The sequence below is a fragment of the Symphodus melops genome (genome assembly GCF_947650265.1).
Source record: "Symphodus melops genome assembly, chromosome: 5".
Lineage (NCBI taxonomy): Eukaryota > Metazoa > Chordata > Actinopteri > Labriformes > Labridae > Symphodus > Symphodus melops.
In genome coordinates this window covers 7,257,843-7,278,632 of record NC_136695.1, presented here as the reverse complement: position 1 = coordinate 7,278,632, position 20,790 = coordinate 7,257,843, and the positions used below count along the sequence as shown (strand labels likewise).

The 20,790-nt window shown below is 38.5% G+C and overlaps 1 protein-coding gene across 5 annotated transcripts in view; it reads left to right on the top strand.

The window, feature by feature from the left end:
- vps13b (vacuolar protein sorting 13 homolog B) overlaps nt 1-20,790 on the top strand; it is a 265,939-nt gene that overhangs the window by 59,891 nt on the left and 185,258 nt on the right. For all 5 annotated transcript variants that reach the window (XM_079344752.1, XM_079344753.1, XM_079344751.1 and 2 more), the window contains 2 exons: nt 8,369-8,503; nt 9,023-9,202. In XM_079344752.1, the coding sequence (XP_079200878.1) occupies nt 8,369-8,503; nt 9,023-9,202 (315 nt within the window). The remainder of the gene's footprint in view (nt 1-8,368; nt 8,504-9,022; nt 9,203-20,790) is intronic.

Sequence of the window (20,790 nt, the reverse complement as noted above, 5' to 3'; positions counted from 1 at the left end):
GTCAGGACACACACACACACACATACGCACACATACACACAAAGAGACATGCATAAGCATGGATGCCTGCCCACATCCTTTTTTAGCAGATTTAATATGTGCTCCTGACCTCACAACATATGATCTTATTTTAGGCAAAGGACGGCACAATTGTTTGGATTCAGCAAGCCCATGTTCTGACCAAATAGAGACCCAAAGAAGGATGATAACAATAGCCCAGGACTTATAGTATTGCTTATAATGCTATCATTATTAAAACAAGTCTTTTTTATTTAAATTTCCCCGGCACATTTGTCAGCAGAATGGGATTGTGGGAAAAGATCAGAAAAGAAAGACTCAAGACTATTCAAGGTTACACCAGGGGGACTTCTTTCTACTTCCCTTCACAGTGATATTTCCACACACAAAAAAAGACAATCTTGTTCAAAGACCCTGTCCACAACACTTCACTGCATATTTGCACTGCATGTAAAAAGATGCTTTTGTCAAGGCCAGCAGCTAAGATCCCTGTGATCTTACTGCCGTCAGGAGCATAGGCCTGATGTGAATCCCCCCGTGACGCTGTGGCCTGGCTTTTGGTAATAGTTCTGTGTTATTGGAGGGGAAAATGTGTCGCCTCTCTTCGCTAATCCCCGGTATTCTATGCTTTTTTTGTTATGATTCCAGATCATACTTGTCTTTTTCCATTTTTCTTTCCTTGATTGTGTTTCTTCTATTCCTGCACGGATTTGGGCAGGAATGGCCTTTTTTTTTCACAACTATTATTCCATCAACTAATCGTCATGACAAGCCAGAGAAGTTTACCCTCCTAGGCTGAGCTCATGGAGACTACTTTTCACTATCCTTCAATCTTTGAGGAAGATGGAATGACATGACTATTTATGATCTGGCATCCCAATTGATAGTGGAGATATCGGAAGCCAGTAGTGGGTTGCACTAGCTTTGCCTAAATTTGAAGGTAGCCTAACTTAAACTGAAGTTCTAATTTTGTGACAGACTAAACACGCTGCTAACATTTAAGGTCTTTTTCTTAGCAGCTTAGATAGTGCCAATTAAGAATAAGTTATAACTTAAATATTTCACCCACTCAAGCCTATGTAGGTGTAAAGTTGTCATGTGAACATGGTTGTCATGGTAACCATTTTTAATATTGATATAACTGGGAGGATTGGCAGAGGGTTTCACAGGCTGTATAGCATCGGTAGTGTGTTCTCTATATAGATTACATCCCTCAAACATCTCCTTTTGTTATCCTGCTGTCATTTTCCATTTGTGGAGACAATTTCACAACGTTCAACAACAGAACTAATAAATGACTTTATCTTTAGTTGAAAATTTTACTCTATGTTAATATTGTTTTTTTCTACCCTTGATGTACATACAAGTTGTGGCTGTTGTCACTTCATCATGTTGCCTTGTCTTATTTGAAATACATTTTCACCTCTGTGTGTAGATACATAACTGGACAGGTATTTGCAGCCTTTATTCTGTTCAGAGACAATTAGGCACCAGACAAAGCACTGTACTGAACACTACATTGAACAAAAAGGCTTTTCACTGATTGGCCACAAGAAGTGCAATTTTACATTAACTGTTCAGAAGGGATATGGAACTCACTCAAATAAATATCAGTGTTGTGGCATGCCAGAAACAACCACATTTGTCCTTTTACATCCAGGATTCTTCCATGGGGTGCAAGACCCCAGACCCTATTTGCTGGCTACTTCTTTACCACTGGCTGACTAATCCATATGTTTTTGGGAAGTCTAGGGAAGCTTCACAAAAATGATGAGATATCTGCACTGGCTTCCCCTCTGCTCAAAGTATCCATAGTTTTTTTAAGACACTAAGATTGGTTTGAAAGAAATTGCTGTCTTCTTGTCTGCTTCACGGATTGACATCAGGTCATGAAGAAAGCAGGAGGGAAAAGAAAAAAGGGCCCTTTCATCCATACTCAACCTTATTTCTGACATTAAAAACACGTTGTGTCAGCATCTGAGAACCGATAAATAAATCTTGGTAGGAACTTGAGACGGAGCTTGTCATTGAAAACTTCAATGAGCTACAGACGGGCCCTCACTCCATTCCTGGCAGATTGTGATGATGTTTTAAGTCAGTCCAGACTCAAGCTTCCCCCCTTTCTTTTGTCTTCCTAGAGTGTTCTGCTCTTTTTTGTTCAATGACTTTTTCTCACAGTAAATGGGAGATGCCAGAGGAGTGGATACCAAGTAGAAGTTTTTTGTGTTTCTCTCAAACTGGACATCGTATCAGAAAGCATATTTATGTTTAACGTCCTGAGAAACATAAAGTGCCTGAGGTTTGCTTCTCATCAAACAACATGACTTCAGACCTTCACCATACAACTGTGTGCACATACAGATAAGCCCTTGTGGCTGATCATTTTAGAAAGTCATTAGGGGACATCAGGCGTGTCATTTTGTCATTTTATTGTTATGCTGCACTCATTGGCCCAACTGATATTGTGCCAAGGGGTTTCTCTTCTCTTTGTTTGAATGGTAGCCTGCCTCTCTGTCATGGTAAACACAATGACATCGCTGGCATGAGTGAAGACATGGATGATCTGCTTAAAGCCCTTGAAGCATGAGTTTCACATCAAAGTTTTTATGTTTTCTCTCTGATGCAAAGTAGAAAGAAGAAAAAACGTTTGGTTGTTGGTAGTTTCTAAGGGAGCAGATCTTTTGGAACTTGTTTTTAGAATATGACTGAGTACTTCTAACCCCAAGAAGACTATACTTAATTTTGATATATGAAAACCTCCTAAACTTTTCTTTATGAAGTGTTACCAAGGTAAAGACAATCAATAAATCATGTGTCAAGCAGACATAGGAAGACAAGTCAAGACGTGTAAAGTACGTTATTCATCACGGAAAACACTAGAAATAAGGAGTATCTCTGAAATATTAAAGACATTACAGAGGAGACTGGTCCAATGCAAATGTAACCCTTCTTCTAAAGCTCAGTAATGTGAAGAATAAAATCCCTTTAAATCTAGTAAATATAGCTGTGTAAAGGGATGGATTTAAGGAGTTTCCAACATATTAAAAGAGGACATACTATCCCCCCTTTTCACCTTTTCAAACAGTCCCGTCTTTTCATTGAAACATCAGTGCTGGTAAAAACTTTGGTAAAAATACAACTTACATATATCAAGCACCAGATGATGTTCGTGACCCTGTATAAACCATGTCTCTGAACACTTCCTTAGGTGTGCATGTTACTTTAAATGCAATGAGCCTCCCTTTGTGTTTGCCTGGTCGACATCACTAATCTGTAGCGAGAATAGAAATGGCGGACCTGCACAAAAATGAAAATTTGCTCAATGGTATTTATTTACCACAATTCTTGAAAACTTGAAACGGAGCATTTTTTTTGTGTTGGCAGACCACAAACATATGACCGGGAGCATTTATTTCAAATTTTGGGAGTCAATAGACACTCAGGTTACCCAAATGAATGTTCAAAAACACTGTCAAAGTGGATTTTTTCATAATATGTCCCCTTTAATATGCCGAACATGTTTAAAAATGTAATGTACACACAAACAAACAGAAATATTCATCAAAGTTCACTGAACAGGATTCAAAGTTGCCACAGCAAAGTTCTTTGAAATGTTTCTAAGCCCTGAATCAATAACAGGCCCAAATAAATCTGTTTGTATTTATGTCATCTGTTGTGTCTGCAGAACTGGCTCCCTACTGAGAGCCAACCATCCCATCTAAGGGCAGTGACAAGTGAGCACATAAGGCCACGTCATAAGGCCATAAATTTTCCCTGCAACTCCAATTGAAGTGCCTCGGCAGCACCAAAACCCCAGTTACGCTTTGGCTACCACCACACACAGACACAGTCAGCCTCTTCAAAGCTGAGACATAAATATTGATCTCAGTGGATTATTGATGTAAAAAAAAAACCTCTCTGCTTGGTTTCTTTTTAATTCTGTCCCATAAAGGAAGAGAAGACAGGGGATGGAAAGCTTGAGAAACAGAGCACAGGCTTTATATACCAGGCTCTTGAGAAAATAACAAAAGGCAATAATCTAGACTGAGTTACATTTCGCGACTGAAGGGCTGGTTTAGCGGCATTAGTCATTGTCTTTAGGTTTTTTGTATCACTTTGAGGAAGAACCTCAGTGGTTTTCTATTTGCATGCTTCTTTTAAGCCAGAATGTTGCTGTTTTTGTATGACAACCAAAATAGTCAAAGCACAGTAGGCTCTTGATTGAGATACTGAGTTGGAAGACGCAATGAGGAGGACTGACTATATACTATAGGTGTTCAAATATCAATATACATTTGCACATAGCGCATTTAACTAGTGGCAGTTGCACTGCACTGAAAATCCTTTTAGTGAATCCCAGAGAATGATGGCACACTGTACCTGGGTGGTGGCCAGGGGGTTATTGAAAATACTGTAAAATACAATTTTAAACAAATTGCACTATTTATGTTACGAAGGACTTTTATTCACATAGTTTGCTTCCCTGCAGTTCTCTCACAAACACACAAACACGTGCACCTATGCACACACAATCACTAACCTGCACCTCTCCCCTCCCTCCTGCCCACCCTATGAGCCTGTGACTGTCTTCAGAAGCAGAGCTTTTTATAAAGTTACTCCAAACAATTCAACTCTGGTTTGAAAAAAAATAAAAAGTCAACTTGCAATTCTGTGATCACAGCAGGTTAGACTCGTGTATTGAGGCTTTTTTTTTTTTTTTAATTAACTACAGAGCAAAACTCTGATCAACAGAATCCAGCTGCACCAAAGATGACGCATGAGAAGAGTCATTTAAAAATGAGAGTTGTCTCTCAATCATTGCAAGACCTAACAGTAAATGTCTCGCTTTCTTAGCCACTAGTTCATTGATTGTATTTGCCAATTTTCATGCATGTCATCCATGAATAGTCTTTGTGCGGGAAACACCGCCTTTGTGTCAAAGCATGTTTAGTTTTTCTGTCATTCTTTACTATTTTCCAATACCCTCTCTCATCTGTGTTACTTCTTGTATTACTTTTTTGTACTTAAGTTTACCCTGCATCTTGTCCACCTCCCACAGACACCCACACACTCCAACACTTTCATGGTCTTCCAAACCCTTCTGCCTTGGTCCATTAGTGTTGGCCAAATTGCTTCCTCATGAACTCTCATTAATTGTGGTAATTCAGTGGCAGAGAGAACCAAGTTTTTTAATGTGCGGAGACCATGTGTCACTACTTTAGTCAGAAGGAAAGACAGGCAGCACCTGGAGAGAATCGTAATCATGGAAATTAGACCCCCACACTCTGCTACCATCAGCACTTAAACCCCATCAGTGTCTTTATATCAAGGCCTTAATAGTCCACCCCTTGCAAACTCCACCACTCCAGACCCCTCTCAGTTTGCTGGAAGCAGCTTAGCTGAGCTACCACATAGAGAGAAGCACGTTTGTTGTGTACAACAGAAGTTTTCCTTTAAATGGCAGCAGTGTGTGGACAGTGGTAAGCTGTGGTGGCACTGCAGGGATTCCTTTTTTCCCCAGTTGAATATCTCTGTTTTTTTGTGCTTCATAAATTACATAAATAAAGAAGTATTATTTATCACTGATATATTACAAAAGGAATACCTTCAGATTGTATTTTCAGATTGTAAAACAAAACTATACCATTATTTCCCACCCATAGACTATAGTGGTCCGCCCTCCTATTTATATTTTTGCTCCTCCTCCTATATATCTATATATCTATATATCTATATATATATATATATATATATATATAAAATGAAAAATACTTGGACGTATGTATGTATGTACGTATGTATGTACATACATACGTACATACATGTGTCCAAGTATTTTTCATTATTACAACCATATAAGATCACCATCCATGAGTTAGTATGTTTTAACATCTCTGAAGCTTTCCCTGGCAGTATAAAAGACAAGGTTTTTAGAAAAGTGATGGGTCTTTCTCACAGAAGCTGTTGGCCCCCTGCTAAAGCTGCTCTCTTTTCAGGTCTGACTGCAGGACAAACCATTACTGGTTCACTGTGTCTCTGTTCCTGTCCCACACTTTCAGCATGTGTCTATGTTTTCCCTGTGTGACAGTATTGGCAAAGTGCCAACAGACCTGCTGCTCTTACTTAGTGCCTCAACGTCGGCCACCTTTAATTTAGGAGAGACAGCTTTTGTGTCTGTATCACCACTTATTGGCTCAGCTGGTTGCTTTAAGTCAACTTTTCTATTTCCTACCTCTTTATTGTCTGCCCCATGACTGTTGAGGGCCAGTTATTCCAGAATTGGAGCTTTTTGTAATGCAGGCTTCTTTCTCCTTTTAATGTCTACCTGCCTATGATTGGCTATGATGATGTATATCCTCTTTTAAGTAAAACCTAATCCCATCTAAAACTTAATCCAAATGCTTATATATGTACGAGGGACCGGTTACCTTAAACGTAGTATACTGTAACTCTTCTGTCATTACTTTAAGAACTTCTGATGTAGCTCCAAGTCTAAATTATTATCCCCTTTTTTCCATGCCACATTATTGTCTTTGTGTCTATTATACATCAATCAAGAACAAGATGGCTTGCAGAAGTAGAGACAGTGATTCTTCTTCCCTTCCCATTCATTTGAATTTTAAATGCTGATATAAAAAAATACGCTTTGATTAGCATAGTAAATAACTTTCCCAGAACATGCCTCAAAGCTGTGAGAGCAGGACATGATGGAATGTGTAAAACATGACTTTCAAGTCTGCAGATGTCCTAACACACACACACACACACACACACACACACACACACACACACACACACACACACACACACACACACACACACACACACACACACACACACACACACACACACACACAGAGGCACGCATGCACGCACACATCTGGAAACACATGCATATGAACCATCAAGGTAGACAGAAATGTAAAAATAACCCCCAAATCCATTATTGCCCTGTCAGTGAGGGCTTTCATTATACTTTTTCACTTCAGTATTTCTCTACTTTCCGTCCATTTCTCCCTCCTTTTTCTAATCTCGCCACTAACACTAAGGATGGCAAATCCATCTGCCTGTGGTTTCCCCCTCCGCTGTTTGATCGAGTGTGGTGGCCTCTGCCCTGTAGCTGTGTGTTTACACACTTCTTGCACCTGCCATTACTTGAAGAAAGACACCACACACATTCAGAAACTGAAGTGACTCGGTCACACACAGAAACACACATGTATGGTTTAAAAACACAAAACTAATGCAGTTACTTCCCAACCAAACTGAATGACACTGTTAAGTGGAACTACCAGGCCTTGTGTGTTTCCTCTTCCTGTGTACAAAACTTTTATAGTCTTAACAGCTGGGCAAAGCATTGTCGTCCCCCCCCCCCCCCCCAAAAGCAACAACCACCACCCCAGCAGGTGCACCATGCCCTCTAGGACATCTACGTGGCCAAAGGGAAATATGTAATAGTGATACTCTCAGCACCGTTTATTTAGACTGCATCGAGCACAGGGAACGGACCTTGTCATGATTCTGATTCTCTGGTTTTAATAATATCTCATTATTTCACAGGATCTGGATATCCATTATTTGCACTGGCCTGTTTTTTAAAAACATATAATAGTATCATCAAATGACATCTTTTTGTAATCTATATTGTGTGCATGTAGTCTCCCTTTATGCAGTGCCTACTGCATGTCAGTCTCTACAAGATCTTTGGTTTTTCATGTCGCTCAAATAACCCAAATGTCTGTGTGTGTTCAGATAGTATGAATCGATCTGTATGCACATTTGTTTAGTAATTCAGTTAGCTAATAAGATCCTGACTAAACTCAGATCAAGAAAAGAATTTTTGATTTGAATGTAATTGTTTCTCCTCTGTTCTGTTTTTAAAACCAACACATGACACTTGAAGGAATCAACCATGAATAAAGGTCTATCACAATCACTTATTACTGCAATAGATTTACAAGTATGAGGAATTTGACTTGTACGATAAATTAGTTTGAGTTGAGCTTTATTGAAATGGGTAACTGTGTTTTAACAAAACTTTATATTTAATAAGAATTTTCAAACATGTTTGAACTGACATTTATGAGCGACAGCTTACTTATTAAAGAAAAATAACATGTTATAAACACAGCAACAGGTTTATTGTGTAAATAGTGGGTTGAATTACGCACTTCAATAGATGTCAGAGGAAGCTGTGATCGTAGCACCTGGATTCCTAAAAACTTTCGGGGAGATACAGAAGGAACAAAATAGGTCAAGAACAATTAAAGGCCTATCGAGGGTTTAACTAAGCAACAGCAGCAGTTTTTAACCTGTGCTGCACTTCATTTTCACTTTTTTTTTTTATTAGGTGTGAAGTCTCCAGGCCTGTCACCGACTCTCGAGGGCTCGGTCCAAAACATGGAGCTAAAGTTTTGCAGCCGTGCAACAGTGAAATGCGCCTCGGGAACCGTGGGAGCTATAAAAGTGTGTGCCAGGATCCCAGGTGTGTGCAGCTGTGCCCTGTTAAAACTTTATTGGCTGTGTAGAAACAAGAGAATGAGACTGACTAGACTCTTCTTTAGCTCTCCTTAACTTATAGCTTTACAAATTCTACACTATCTTTTCCTCTGTCTTTCTTCAGTCCATCTGTATTATGTTTTCTTTCTAACTATGTGAATGAAAAGTTGTTCTTTTCTGAGGCTTTGTAATTAGGTTCTTGAAGGCAAGGATATGAAATGAGCCAGTTTCATGGCGCAGAAATCACAAAGGTCAAAATGCAAATGATTGAGGCAGATCTCAAAACAATTATTGAAATATAAACGCACAAATTGTATTTAATGTGTTTGGTGTCGAATTAAACAGCAATTATTTCTTTCTGAAAAATGTAAGTCAATAATGCAATTTGGAAAGAATGTATGTATAAACCAAGAGCCCTCTAAAAAACACTTACAATACATATGACATGATTTTTTTTATTTCAAATGTGGATTTAATTCAGAATTTAAATACTCTTGTTTCTTAGGTTCAGGACAGGGGGTTAAGGAGAAGCTGGTTCCTCTGATTCAGGGCCCATCCGACACCAAAGAACTCTACATGAGCCGCTGGCTTAATGAGATTCGCAAGCCTGAATCTTTGCTTGCCCCTGACCTGCTGGCTTTTTCTGTTCAGATACCACAGCAAGGAGATGACTGCAGAAACTCAGGTATCAACTCCCTCTCCTCTCCTCTCCTCTCCTCTCCTCTCCTCTCCTCTCCTCTCCTCTCCTCTCCTCTCCTCTCCTCTCCTCTCCTCTCCTCTCCTAGGGAGGATTGAAATCTTTCAAAGATTCTTAAGAGTCACAACTGTACATCATTTTTAACACATGCTGCAGAGTTTTATTGTAAGGTCTTTGCTTATCTAATAATCCCAACCAGGCTCCTGAGTCATATCAGGCCCCCGGGCCTTAAACATGTCAGCAATGCGATGAAGCTCGAGCTGGCTTCAGGTGCTTTCGTGAGGCAAGAAGATAAGTATTGTTCAGAGACATTTGGGAGGTTGTTTGATGTCACCTAGTAAATTCCTCTCCTGTAACCACTGAACAGAGCACCCTGCATAAAAGTAGATTTGAAATGAAACATTATATTTCTGACGAGGGGTTGTTCCATCCTTCAGAGCGCCACTGATGATATTTTGAGCATCTCTGGTTCATTTCATTCAGTGCACAGCCTTAGTCTATAACATTGATACAGGGAGCCTATTATTTCTGTAAAGAAATGGCTCACAAGGACAGTTTATTTTTGTTATTAGCAAAACTTGATCCAAACATAAACCAGAAAACCAAAAGGAGGCAAAGGGAATGGGAAAGCTTTCAGACGATGAAGGTAAAAGGGTGGTGAGGGTCGATTTCCAGAAGCACTTGATATATCCAGCAGATGTGAAGCAGTGGAGGCCTGCATGCAACCTCTCATCATTGCCAATTTTTACTGTTCTTAGATTCTTTTTTTTGCTTTATTTAACTCTCTTGTTTGCAGCACTTCTTAATTCCCTTTCATTTAATGTCACAGCTATTATTCTAGTTTCATGTCTCCTTTCTATTCCATTATTCATGTGCTCCTTTTTGTCTTAAAGGTCTCAAAACAAATTATTTCCGGCAGATCGTAGGTCTTTTATCAGTTGTATAACTGTCAATTCATTTAGCGCTGAAGACAGCAGGATGACTTGACACAAACAGTTTTAACAGACTGTAACTTTCTCCTTTCTGTGCATGTGTGTGTCTTTTGTCAAGTATTTTGCTAAGGGAAAAGCACAGGGTTTTGAAGGTATCCATTTGTGGGTCTGTGTTTTGTACATGGTGGTCAGGTTTACATCAAAGCTTATGGTCAGCCACATGTCCCATGTCCCCGCTGTCATCCAGAGGGTGACTGTGAGCCTGTTAGGGCAGTGTTAATGGAATGATGGATGCAGTGCCTCATTCAACTGAAGATGAAAGGTAGAGTTGCACTACTCTAAATGAGCGGCACCCTTTGCTCCCATGGGACCATCTCAGAGGCTCAACATTGTGTGATCTTGACATTTTGGAATTGTTGGACATCTTGGCCTGTGCATCAAACATATTTTATTGCTCCCATATGGCTCTGTTGATTCCATTTAGCAAATTCTCCAAGAATGGTCATTATACATAGAGCATAGGACTTGGCTTGGAGAGTAAGAGAAAAGCCAATTCCCTACACCCTTGTCATACTGAAAACATTAAGATATAATGAGTCACAATCATCTTTTATTTTCTATGTTTCATGTTATTAGTTGCTTCTGGTTTTTGTAGGGATTAAATGCAGAGCACATTTATGATGGATACATCCGCCCATTAAGGAGAGCATCATTGTTATTTCAAGTTATCTACATTATGCTCTTCTATATGGGCGAAAGTCTTTGGATATGTACTCGCATGCATTGCTGCTTTCACTTTATTGTATGTTATTGACTGAAGTTGAGAGAAGCCTTGCCCCAAGTTTTTTTCCCCTCGCATCATGTCAATATGGTCTCTGTGTCATCTCATTTCTAAGAGGATGTGACAGCATCTGGAAATTGCCAGCAGTTTTGTTATGTATCCCTGAATTTATCTAGGAAGCTATTTGCTTGAACTCAGTCAGGCCCTGACCTCTAAGATCATTGAGGTACATTTTATGTATTTTGTCTAATATACAGCCACATTCTATTCTAATTTCTAATCGAAAAAGTCTGAAAAATTTCTGGCTTGGCCCATTTGTATAACACAGATATCTGCCTGAAAATGTTTAAAAACCCCTTGATGCCTATTGTCGCAAATTTGCATCAAACCGCTTCCGCTCCAAATGCAGCCAAAATATCGTCCGTATTCCTCCACTGCCGGTTGATGCACCTTAAATACATACCTAGGAACTTTTTTGCAAGCATTAGATTGTCATAGGACCAGTCGGAGACAGAACAACATCCGTTAGATGTGCTATGCATGTACTATTTTTATGTAATATCTATTTATGTGCTATTTTCAAATAAACGTTCTCAACTTAATTTAGCATCTACTTGAAAGCAGAAACACGGAAAAAAATGTTTTAATTCTTGGAAACAAATTCAGGCGTCAAGGGGTTAATGGTAAACCCAAGAGCACATTTGGGAGTGTTGTTTTCCAACAAAGTAACAATCTGTTATAATAAGTAATTCTTCACAGTCCAACATTTTGATGGCATTTTTGAAACATGTTTTAGAAGTGTCTCAATCTTTCATGCAAAGTTAATTCACCAAGGAGATAAGTTCCTTTTAATATGGCCAGTGACATCTGGTTTCTGTCTAATTGTTTACCAGTGAATTAAAAAGAAATTCCACTTTGCTTGGAACTGGCTTGGGGTGGTGGTTAGAGGGAGTACCCATGCTTGTAGAACTTCTGCAGATCCAGACTTATGTGTTTTCATTTAACAGAGTTGAGGTTGGAACATTCTAATAAATTAAACACAATTAAAGGCAGGGGTTTTAACGCAGAAGTACTTAGCAGTTCTTGTTTGAAATGTCCTGTTATAGATCTAAAGCTGTATAGAAATTTCATATCTTGCCATTAACTCTTTGTGTTACAACATGATGTTCTCAGAGGATTTATTTGTGACTAATTGAGCAGTTATTTCATATGGACCCAACATTGATAAGACTTTTTGGCAGTTTAATGTACTGTTATAGCCAAGTATTATTTTTCCTGCAATAACCATACATGAATCATGTTTGGGTGTTATGATACAGAAATGCTGTTTAAAAAAAACAAAAAAAAACACACAAGAAAGTTAAGGTTGGAACATAATATATGAGAGATACACTTTTAGATCACAGTGTTGTTATAGTTTCTATAGTATTAAGTTAAATCTGACAGCAATTCAGGTTGGTACGTTGGATCACAAGGGTACAGTTTGGAAATTAATAGGTCAAGTGAGAGCCAGATTTTTTTCCTCACACAACAAGAACGATTTGTGACCGGTATTGGATATATAAATTATTTGTTAATTACATTAAAGTAGATTGTGACCAGAATGTTGAATTGTCCATGTAGAATGACCTTGAGTTGTCTCCTGAACATAGATAAGCAATGCTTATCAGATGCTAGCTTGATTTGATTAATTCTCAGGTTTTAGGCCGTCACTGTTTATGCATTACATAGGGGGCCTTGTGTGAAGGAGAAAGGCTGAGTGAGGAGGAGCCAGGGTTTATGCCGAACCACAGAGCCCCCCTCCCCCCTCCCCCCCAACCTAACCCTCCACCATCCTGACTCGCAGCAGAGGAGGAGGGGCCAACAGGCAGGGTAGGCTTTATGATCATCGAGACAAAAAAAAAAAGCATGAGAGTGAAGAATAGCATGTGTTTTCCCCAGGCACGCCAGCAGCTGTGAGACAATGATTTATGTTTTTCTCAGAACTATGGGATCTCAAAATGTTACATTTAATCAGGCACACTGAGAACAGAGCAAATGTTAAAGATGTTCCCTATAAAGCCTTCCAGTTTTGATCTCTTTACCATACCATGCAAGCTGGGAATAGGCGAACAAAGTGATCTTTAATCTTAATCTAAAAATAACGCAGGGGATAATGAAAGCTACATTGAATTAATCCTTGGATAATTTCCCAGGAGTGTTAATACTTACCATATGTTGTTCTTTAAGATATATGAAAGTAGTTTTCTTATCAATTACTGTTTTTATTTCAGAATTATTTGAGGAAGGAAATCTTTTGAGAGTTACAAGCTCAAAATTAGCTCCACTCCTCAACACTTAATTCCTTTTTATACTGCATTATAGTTAATATTCATTTGTTACAGGAGCATATCAATAGGGTCCCAATCATAGACTGCCAGATTGATTATTTCAGTGCTCACACACAGATCAGTCTTTCTGTCCGTATGTCTGTCTAGATACCCATTAGCCAGAAACAGTTGGAATCTGACAGCACCTTGAGTCTGAAGACTCAAAGACTAATGAGACCACTTGACTTTGATCCAAGCCGTTAAAAAACAATCACAAATGCATGCAGCACACACTGAGTAGTACTGCATATACACAGGAATGCACACCCTAAGACACCACACTTGCTCTGTTTACCTACTTTTTGAGACTTGCCTTTGAATGCGCTGCACTGACGCTAAAGAGGGGGGTGAATTTAGGATCTCCCTCAGTAGCCTTCTCCATTACATTCTTTCATAGGCCTGTCCTACTTTCATATGTCCATCCATCATGCTCTTTTGCAAGTGTTCACTCACACCATAGAGTGTTAAATCAACACTCTGGCTTTTTCAAAGGCAGCCGCTTGATGACTTTGAGCTGCTGGCTGAAACTTAATTTGGCTGAAAGACATACAAAATGGTACCAACAATACATTAATAGAGACAATACATAAATAGATTAATAGGAATACATACATACATGCAATACATAAATAGATAGGATAGATAGGAATACATTAATAGAAACTGTCTGAAAAACAACAAAGAAATAATATCTTGAATATTGTCAATGATCTTCCAAACAGATTCAGGTGAAATATGGTGTCTGAAAGTATCTCTACTTCTACCTCCACATTATACAAATTTTCAGAATATGCAGCTATAATTCATGTATGTACAGCAACCTTTATAAATTTTACATTTACAAATATAAGAGCCTTTATCTTTCAGATACACATATGATCTGAAAATCGGGGGAAGTAGACCTGAGGTGGCTTGTTTTGTTTATTTATTTAAGCCCAGTTTAACTTCCTCAACAATCTGTTTAATCTTCAAGGCAGCCGCTTTCATCATGTCTTGTCAGGCAGAGTGTGTGAAGCAGAGCAAGTAATGTGGAGATTAGACACAAGGGATCACACTCGGACCTGGCTATTGAGGTCAATCATGGCCCATTACTGGAGCTGTTCATCTGTGAAGTGTTGGACTACTTAGGCCACTCTCACAGTGCTTAAAGCCTGGTTGGAGTGTTAGGCTGAGGGGCAGGAGTCACAGATTGGGTGCAAGGGGATAAGGACTGAGCCGGTGTTGGGTTGGAGTGTGACTGAGCCTAAAGCTGCTGTTCAGGCTGGCCTCCCCCCTTACATGATATCACAGCTACCATGCTGCAATTCGGCTTTGTCCAATTTACATCTTTCCTAAGAATTGTTAAGTTTATAGATGCTACCAACCTAATAATATATAATAATCTATAATATGGATGAAGGTTTGGGTTCATGGATGTATTGCAGAATAAAAAGAGAAATTGTACACCATACTTTATATGAACATAATCTATTACTAATTGGACATCATTTCCACTCAATACCCTTCCAGTTATTGAAAGTGAGTTAGGAAGTTGATGAACATGAATCTTGAACTTAATATGCTTTGCTTGGTATGGCCATTTACAGGTAAGCAAATCATATTAAAATCATGAACTCACTATCAAGACAGTAATTAGGAGGTTTTGAGGGTGAACTCTTAGTTTATAGCCTATTATTTACATGGGCATATGTAATAAGGTACTAATTAGCACATAATGACACATAAGCAGCCAGTGTTATACTAACTAGCATGCTAATAAATAACTAGTAAATGTGTGAATATTGTGACCTTAATTGAAAGTGTTGTGCACTGTTATATAGAGAAATAATCTGTGGAATATGTATAGCTGGTAGCATTAGAATAAAGGGTTCCTCAGGACTGCTCCTTTGTGGACGGGGCTGAAGTGGCAGAAACCGAGGAGTAATTGCGGCTTAGAGGACCACAGTGGTCAAATATAGGCTTTCTGGTGTTAGCTGTCACTTTGAGGCATTACGGTCATATGTTCATGAGTCAGATGGACATGAAGATATTGCCTTTGAGTGTTAAGAGAGGTCATTCTGGGTGACTGCTGTTTCACTTCTAAAAGTTATCCTCAGAGGAAAAGAGAGAAGTTATAAGACTTTTTGACCGTGTGAAAGTGTAGACGAAATTAACTCATCAGTTTCATTAAGATAATCTCTGTAAAGACCTAATGACTGCCTTTAAAGGCTATTATAGGCCCTTTTATCACATTCAATTTGAACTCCATTCCTAACACTGAAGCAACACATTTCTATTGGGATTTACATGTTGTAGGTTTCCCTCCAGTTGATGTTATGTTTCAGGTTTTGAGTTTAAAGTTTTCTGTTAACATTGACCTATCTGAACAACATTAAAGTCCCTTTTCTCAAATATAAGATGTATGGGGACAATTAATGGCAGATCATTTGAGTCATAATGTCTGCCAGAATTTCTTTTGTATTGTATTCTTTTCTGATAGGGCTTTCACACTTGCAGAAATCTCTTGATATTATCATTCTGTTGGACTACACGTAGCATAAAGGTAAATGTTCTCATTATAGTGTTGTATAACAGACTCTGTTGCTTCATCCTCCGCTTTTTTTTAACAACGTCATGTCTTCCCTGAGAAGACCCCACACACGTTGATTGTTAGTTATCCCTGGTTTACTGTATAGCATTCAAGCTGTTTACTCGTTTTCAGTTGGAGGCTTAATGGCAAGACTGGAAGAGGTCAATTTAGTTAACCTTATCTAATTGAATGTTGTCACTGGATCAAAGGTCACACATTCCACAAAGTCGGATCAAACATCACACAGCCCAATCAAAACAATTGGCCTCCTCAGATCACTTAATGTAGGGGTCGGGTTTACTCTTCTCACAAATTAGAGGGGATAATGTCCAGACTGCCTGTAAAGGGCCCATACATTCTCTAAAGGCATACACATTTACATGCATTTAGACAGATTTAGTTCAATTAGTCCATTCTTTGTTTTGCACTGTGCCAAAGGTTTTTAAATAAACAGATAAAAGTATTATTTTAGCATTATAATTCACTACAATAAACAGTCATTTGCAGTCAAGTATTTTTTAAGTTTAAGTTTTTTAAGTTTTGACTGCCTAAAGATATCACTTTTATTTATTACTTTTAAGTGTTGTTTTTGTTTATTTGTTTTAGTGACACACAGCAGAGAGAAGGGGGAGGTGGAGAAAGGAAATAGAAAAGTGAGACTGGAAGTTATACATCAGAGACATGAATAGAATTGAACCTTGGCCTCTGTTGTTAGGACTCAGCCAAGATTTTTGCTTGACCAAGTTAGCTTCTAAAAGGCCAGAATTATCATCTGCAGAATAAATCATAACAAACTTCTTGATACCCCGGTCAATGATATAGATTTTTTTGTTGTCATGATAAACTGTATACATATGGGCAGATGCAACAAGCTGTGGTTTAGCAGTTTCTCTGTGTGAGAGACTTTTGCTCCCAATCCTCCTCCAATTTTTTTCCATCAGAGCTTTTACATCAATTAGTGGTGCCTCTCTGTTCATCTAACCTCTGAGTTTATCAGTGTCACTGTCTGCCTGCAAGCCATGCTTCTGCCTTTCATGTCTCACCATTGCTGTTAGTGTGATCAACCACCACCTCCTCACATTATTAGAGGCTGGTTACTGATTCATACTCCTGCCATTGCTTAAGTGACATACAGGCGACCCAGAGTTCAGACAGATGCTGATTTTACCTTGCCAAGCAGTATTGAGTCAAGTTGGCCCGAGTTCTGTGCCGGTAGCCACACCAATATGTGTCCCGTCGCTTGACTGCCTCCCCGAAAACACGCGGTGGGCGTGGGAAGGGGATGAAAGCCCATTAGCTTCTTCACAGCTCAGCTGCTGCAGCCTGCCTCCTCCCTCGTACCATGCCCGCTTCTCATCTCTTCTCCCATTCCCCCCACGCTTCTCCACTCCCCTCTTGTCTTGCGCTCCACACACATTTTCCCAGGCTGCTCTCTTGCCGAAATCAGTCTGTTTGCACCGTGGACAAAGCTTTAAAACTGCAACAGCACTGGCAGCACTCTTCAATAGAAGTAAAAAGGGAAATATTAAACGTTATTTTGCTGAGCACGATAAGTCGTAGGGGTTAGGATGAAAAAGGGGCAGCTGTGAAAGAAGATTTAGAATGCAACTTAGGGATAAGAAGGGTTATGATCTTAAATATTTATAAGTTTCTTTTGATGTTTATGTGGGGAGTATTACTGGATTACTCTGTTAAGATGTAATTAATTAAGCTAATTAAGCTAATGGTGGTTTGGGGTTTGTGGGGAAGGTTTTCTGGGAGGGTGGTGGTGGTTTTGAAAGAGATTTCTCACAATTCTTAGAGAATGAAAAAAGGCAAACTAATTAACAGAATCAGCCTGTAGGAACCAGACCCAAGGGGTGGAGGGGGTTCAATGAGGCTCAGTCAAGAATGGAATGTGACACAACCCACACTAGTGTTACACTCTCCCTTATAACTGACTTATTCTTACACACTCTTATTCACACATACATACACAGAGGGGGGCTTATAGTAACACATACATGGTTTTTTTGGCTCTTTTTCAGGGTTTGCTCATGTTTGGAAACACTGATTGACCCATCCAATAAGCACAGTTACGCATCCTCAGTTATAGGGACAGAGATACAAACACTTTGTTCAGCAAGCTTTAGACTGCAGAGTCTTCTGTTGCCTTTCATTAAAATTATATTTATTTCCATCTATTAAAAATCACTTTGACCTGTCCCAGTGACAAAAAGACACTGGGACATGGCTTCTAAAAGTCTTTGTCACTTCTTTAATCCCAAAATATGATGAGTAATTCCCCCTTCTTTGTGTTCAATATTTGTTTTTTGAAAATATTGAAATGTGTCTTCAAAAGTCAGTCAGATCAAAGAGACACATCTATAGCTCTGTAATGATGAATTCCCATATATGCGAGTTGAAGCAGCACAGTGGCTTAGAAAGATTGGAAGTGGAATTGGAACTGGATTGAATTCAACATTTGAAACATTTTGATGAAAAGAAATGCAGCAAATAAGACAAGAGCATGGATAAGGAGCTGGCCATTGGTAGTTCATTCAACTAGATCTCACTTCTAACAATGTTACCAGCCAGGTGTCAGCTGTAATACAAGACTTTGTTGTACAGCTATGGAATGTAATAGGGATGATGAAGTAACTGTTTTATAATTACTTTCTCCTGATTTTTTTTTTTTTTTTAAACCAATGATAGGATCTTATACAATGATACTTTTTCTAAAATTCATCAAAGTATACTTTGATTTCAATTCACTAAAACTTACATATGTAGTCATGATGACTCTTTGGGTGATTTATGTGCTTTTAAATAAGCTATCAATAGTTGATATACTTTCACTTCCAAATGCGCTGGAACAAAACCTTTGCCTTAAAGTATTTGTTTTAAGAAGATATTAAAATGGGAATCTGATCGTTGAAAAAAGTAATTGAAATTGTTTTTCAAAAACTTGTAATGTACTTAACTTTAACTATGCTCTTTCTAAAACTTCTTGATGAGCATCACATCATGTATCATGTGATAATTAACTTCCTCCTTATCAACCCGAAATTTTTTAACACAGTTTTCACATTTTCTTCAAATTATATTAAATGTTTTTTCAGTTTAGATGTTTCTAGTTATCTTTGCCCTGAAGTTGATTGCAATAGTATGTGTTAATCTCTTGAGATTATTACCTTTCTTACTGCTAGCATGCTTCTTACTCAGTATTTGATATCTACTGTGCAACAGTTGTCTGTTACATTAAACTACTGAAGATTGAGTCAGTGTAGCTGTGTTCAAAAGCAGTTAAATGCATTTCAAAGTGTTTGAAATGTTGGCAAGATAATTTATTTAATAAAAGTCACATGGTTCTTAAAGTTAAATCATTTATTGAAATAAAATGTGATCTTCAGAGCAGTAGGAGTTGATTCAATGTCTCTTATTTATGCCTTGTAAATGTCGCTGTGCACAAGCTCTAATGTAGTCGTTACTATGACTCACGTGATTGCACTTGTTCATTTTGTTCTTTTAAGTTTTTACTAAGCATTCAGTTAAATGACATCCATGTTGTTTCTACTTACGAGTATAGAAGACGCTGTAAATTACAGTTTATTGTAGTTTGACATTTTCTTATAACAACATAGCTGCAGACATCAGAAGAATAAAATATTTCATGTGAAGATTTATTAAAGAAATGATTAGAAAAATCTAAATTAAAACAACTTTAGTCAGCGTTACACTACTTAGGGTTAGCTTTGATCAATGAGGGAAAGTTTGATCATTATGCTCTACTGAATCAACCTACCACCTTTGAGTTCTCAAAGCAACTATCTTTAGAATACTCTTCTCTATTCATATCTCATATGTTACATTTTGGAATTCTATGCATTATCAAGTAGATTTTTTTGCTCCATCAGTCACCCTCAAAAAAGTCATTCTTATTTTTGTATTTCATGCTGGTGGGGTAATTGTTTATTGCCTGGACGAGTAAACAAAAGCATTCATTAGTTTTGTACGTCCTCTGACATATACCCTCAAACACTCTAAATAGACATAAGACCTTAGCTACAGCACTGGAGACCTTTAAGTGGTGTTATTTGTAAGTGATTTACTGTGTCCTTCTGCACTCTGAGTGGAGAACACAGACCAGGTCCAGATCCATGTGTCTTGCCTGCCTGGCTGCTCTGCCCCCGCCCTCCTTATCCCCATCCCTTTCTCTGATCTTCTTTCTGGTCATTACACACCTTTCTTCTCACTCAATACGTTCACATGCACAGTTAAGCAGAGCGACAATTATAGCTCTATTGACTAGACTAACGTCCTTGTCCCAGTATATGAATGTGGAGAAGAATCAATGTATGACCGATGTATGTTTGACTCCACTATGGTAGGCAGAATTCCCTCTTACAGCCGGTTACTGCTGGACCTCCTATCAACTGGCCTATTAAGTCACGTACCAAACAATCAACATTCCTTATTCAACTTGCCTGGTGTAGGATCTGTAGAACATACACATAATGTCGAGGCCAGTTTGTGGTCTAGCAAGGTCTATATACTGTAAAGTATGCAAGAGTTAATTGACTCCTAACCATTATGTGTATTTGTCTGACTTGGAGACATTTGATAATTCAATCGAGCCAAAATGTTAAAATGTATTTTAAAAGTCAACTTTTTCTCTGACAATAAACCGTCAGTTTTTTAACATGATGTAAACACACTATTACTCTTCCTTCATTTATTTATTTCTGCCACAATGCTTTTTACCCCTCAAATCTTACTTCCTGTTTCCCCCCACATTTTCCCCTCACTTGACCTCCATTTACTCTCCTGCCAGGTTGTTCAGGAATGTTAATGGTAGCTGTCAATGGGAAGAGATTTTAATTGTTATTGGGAAATCCAGCCACGGCAGGTACTAGTGACAGAGGCTCTGGTTCATTGAGAGTTAT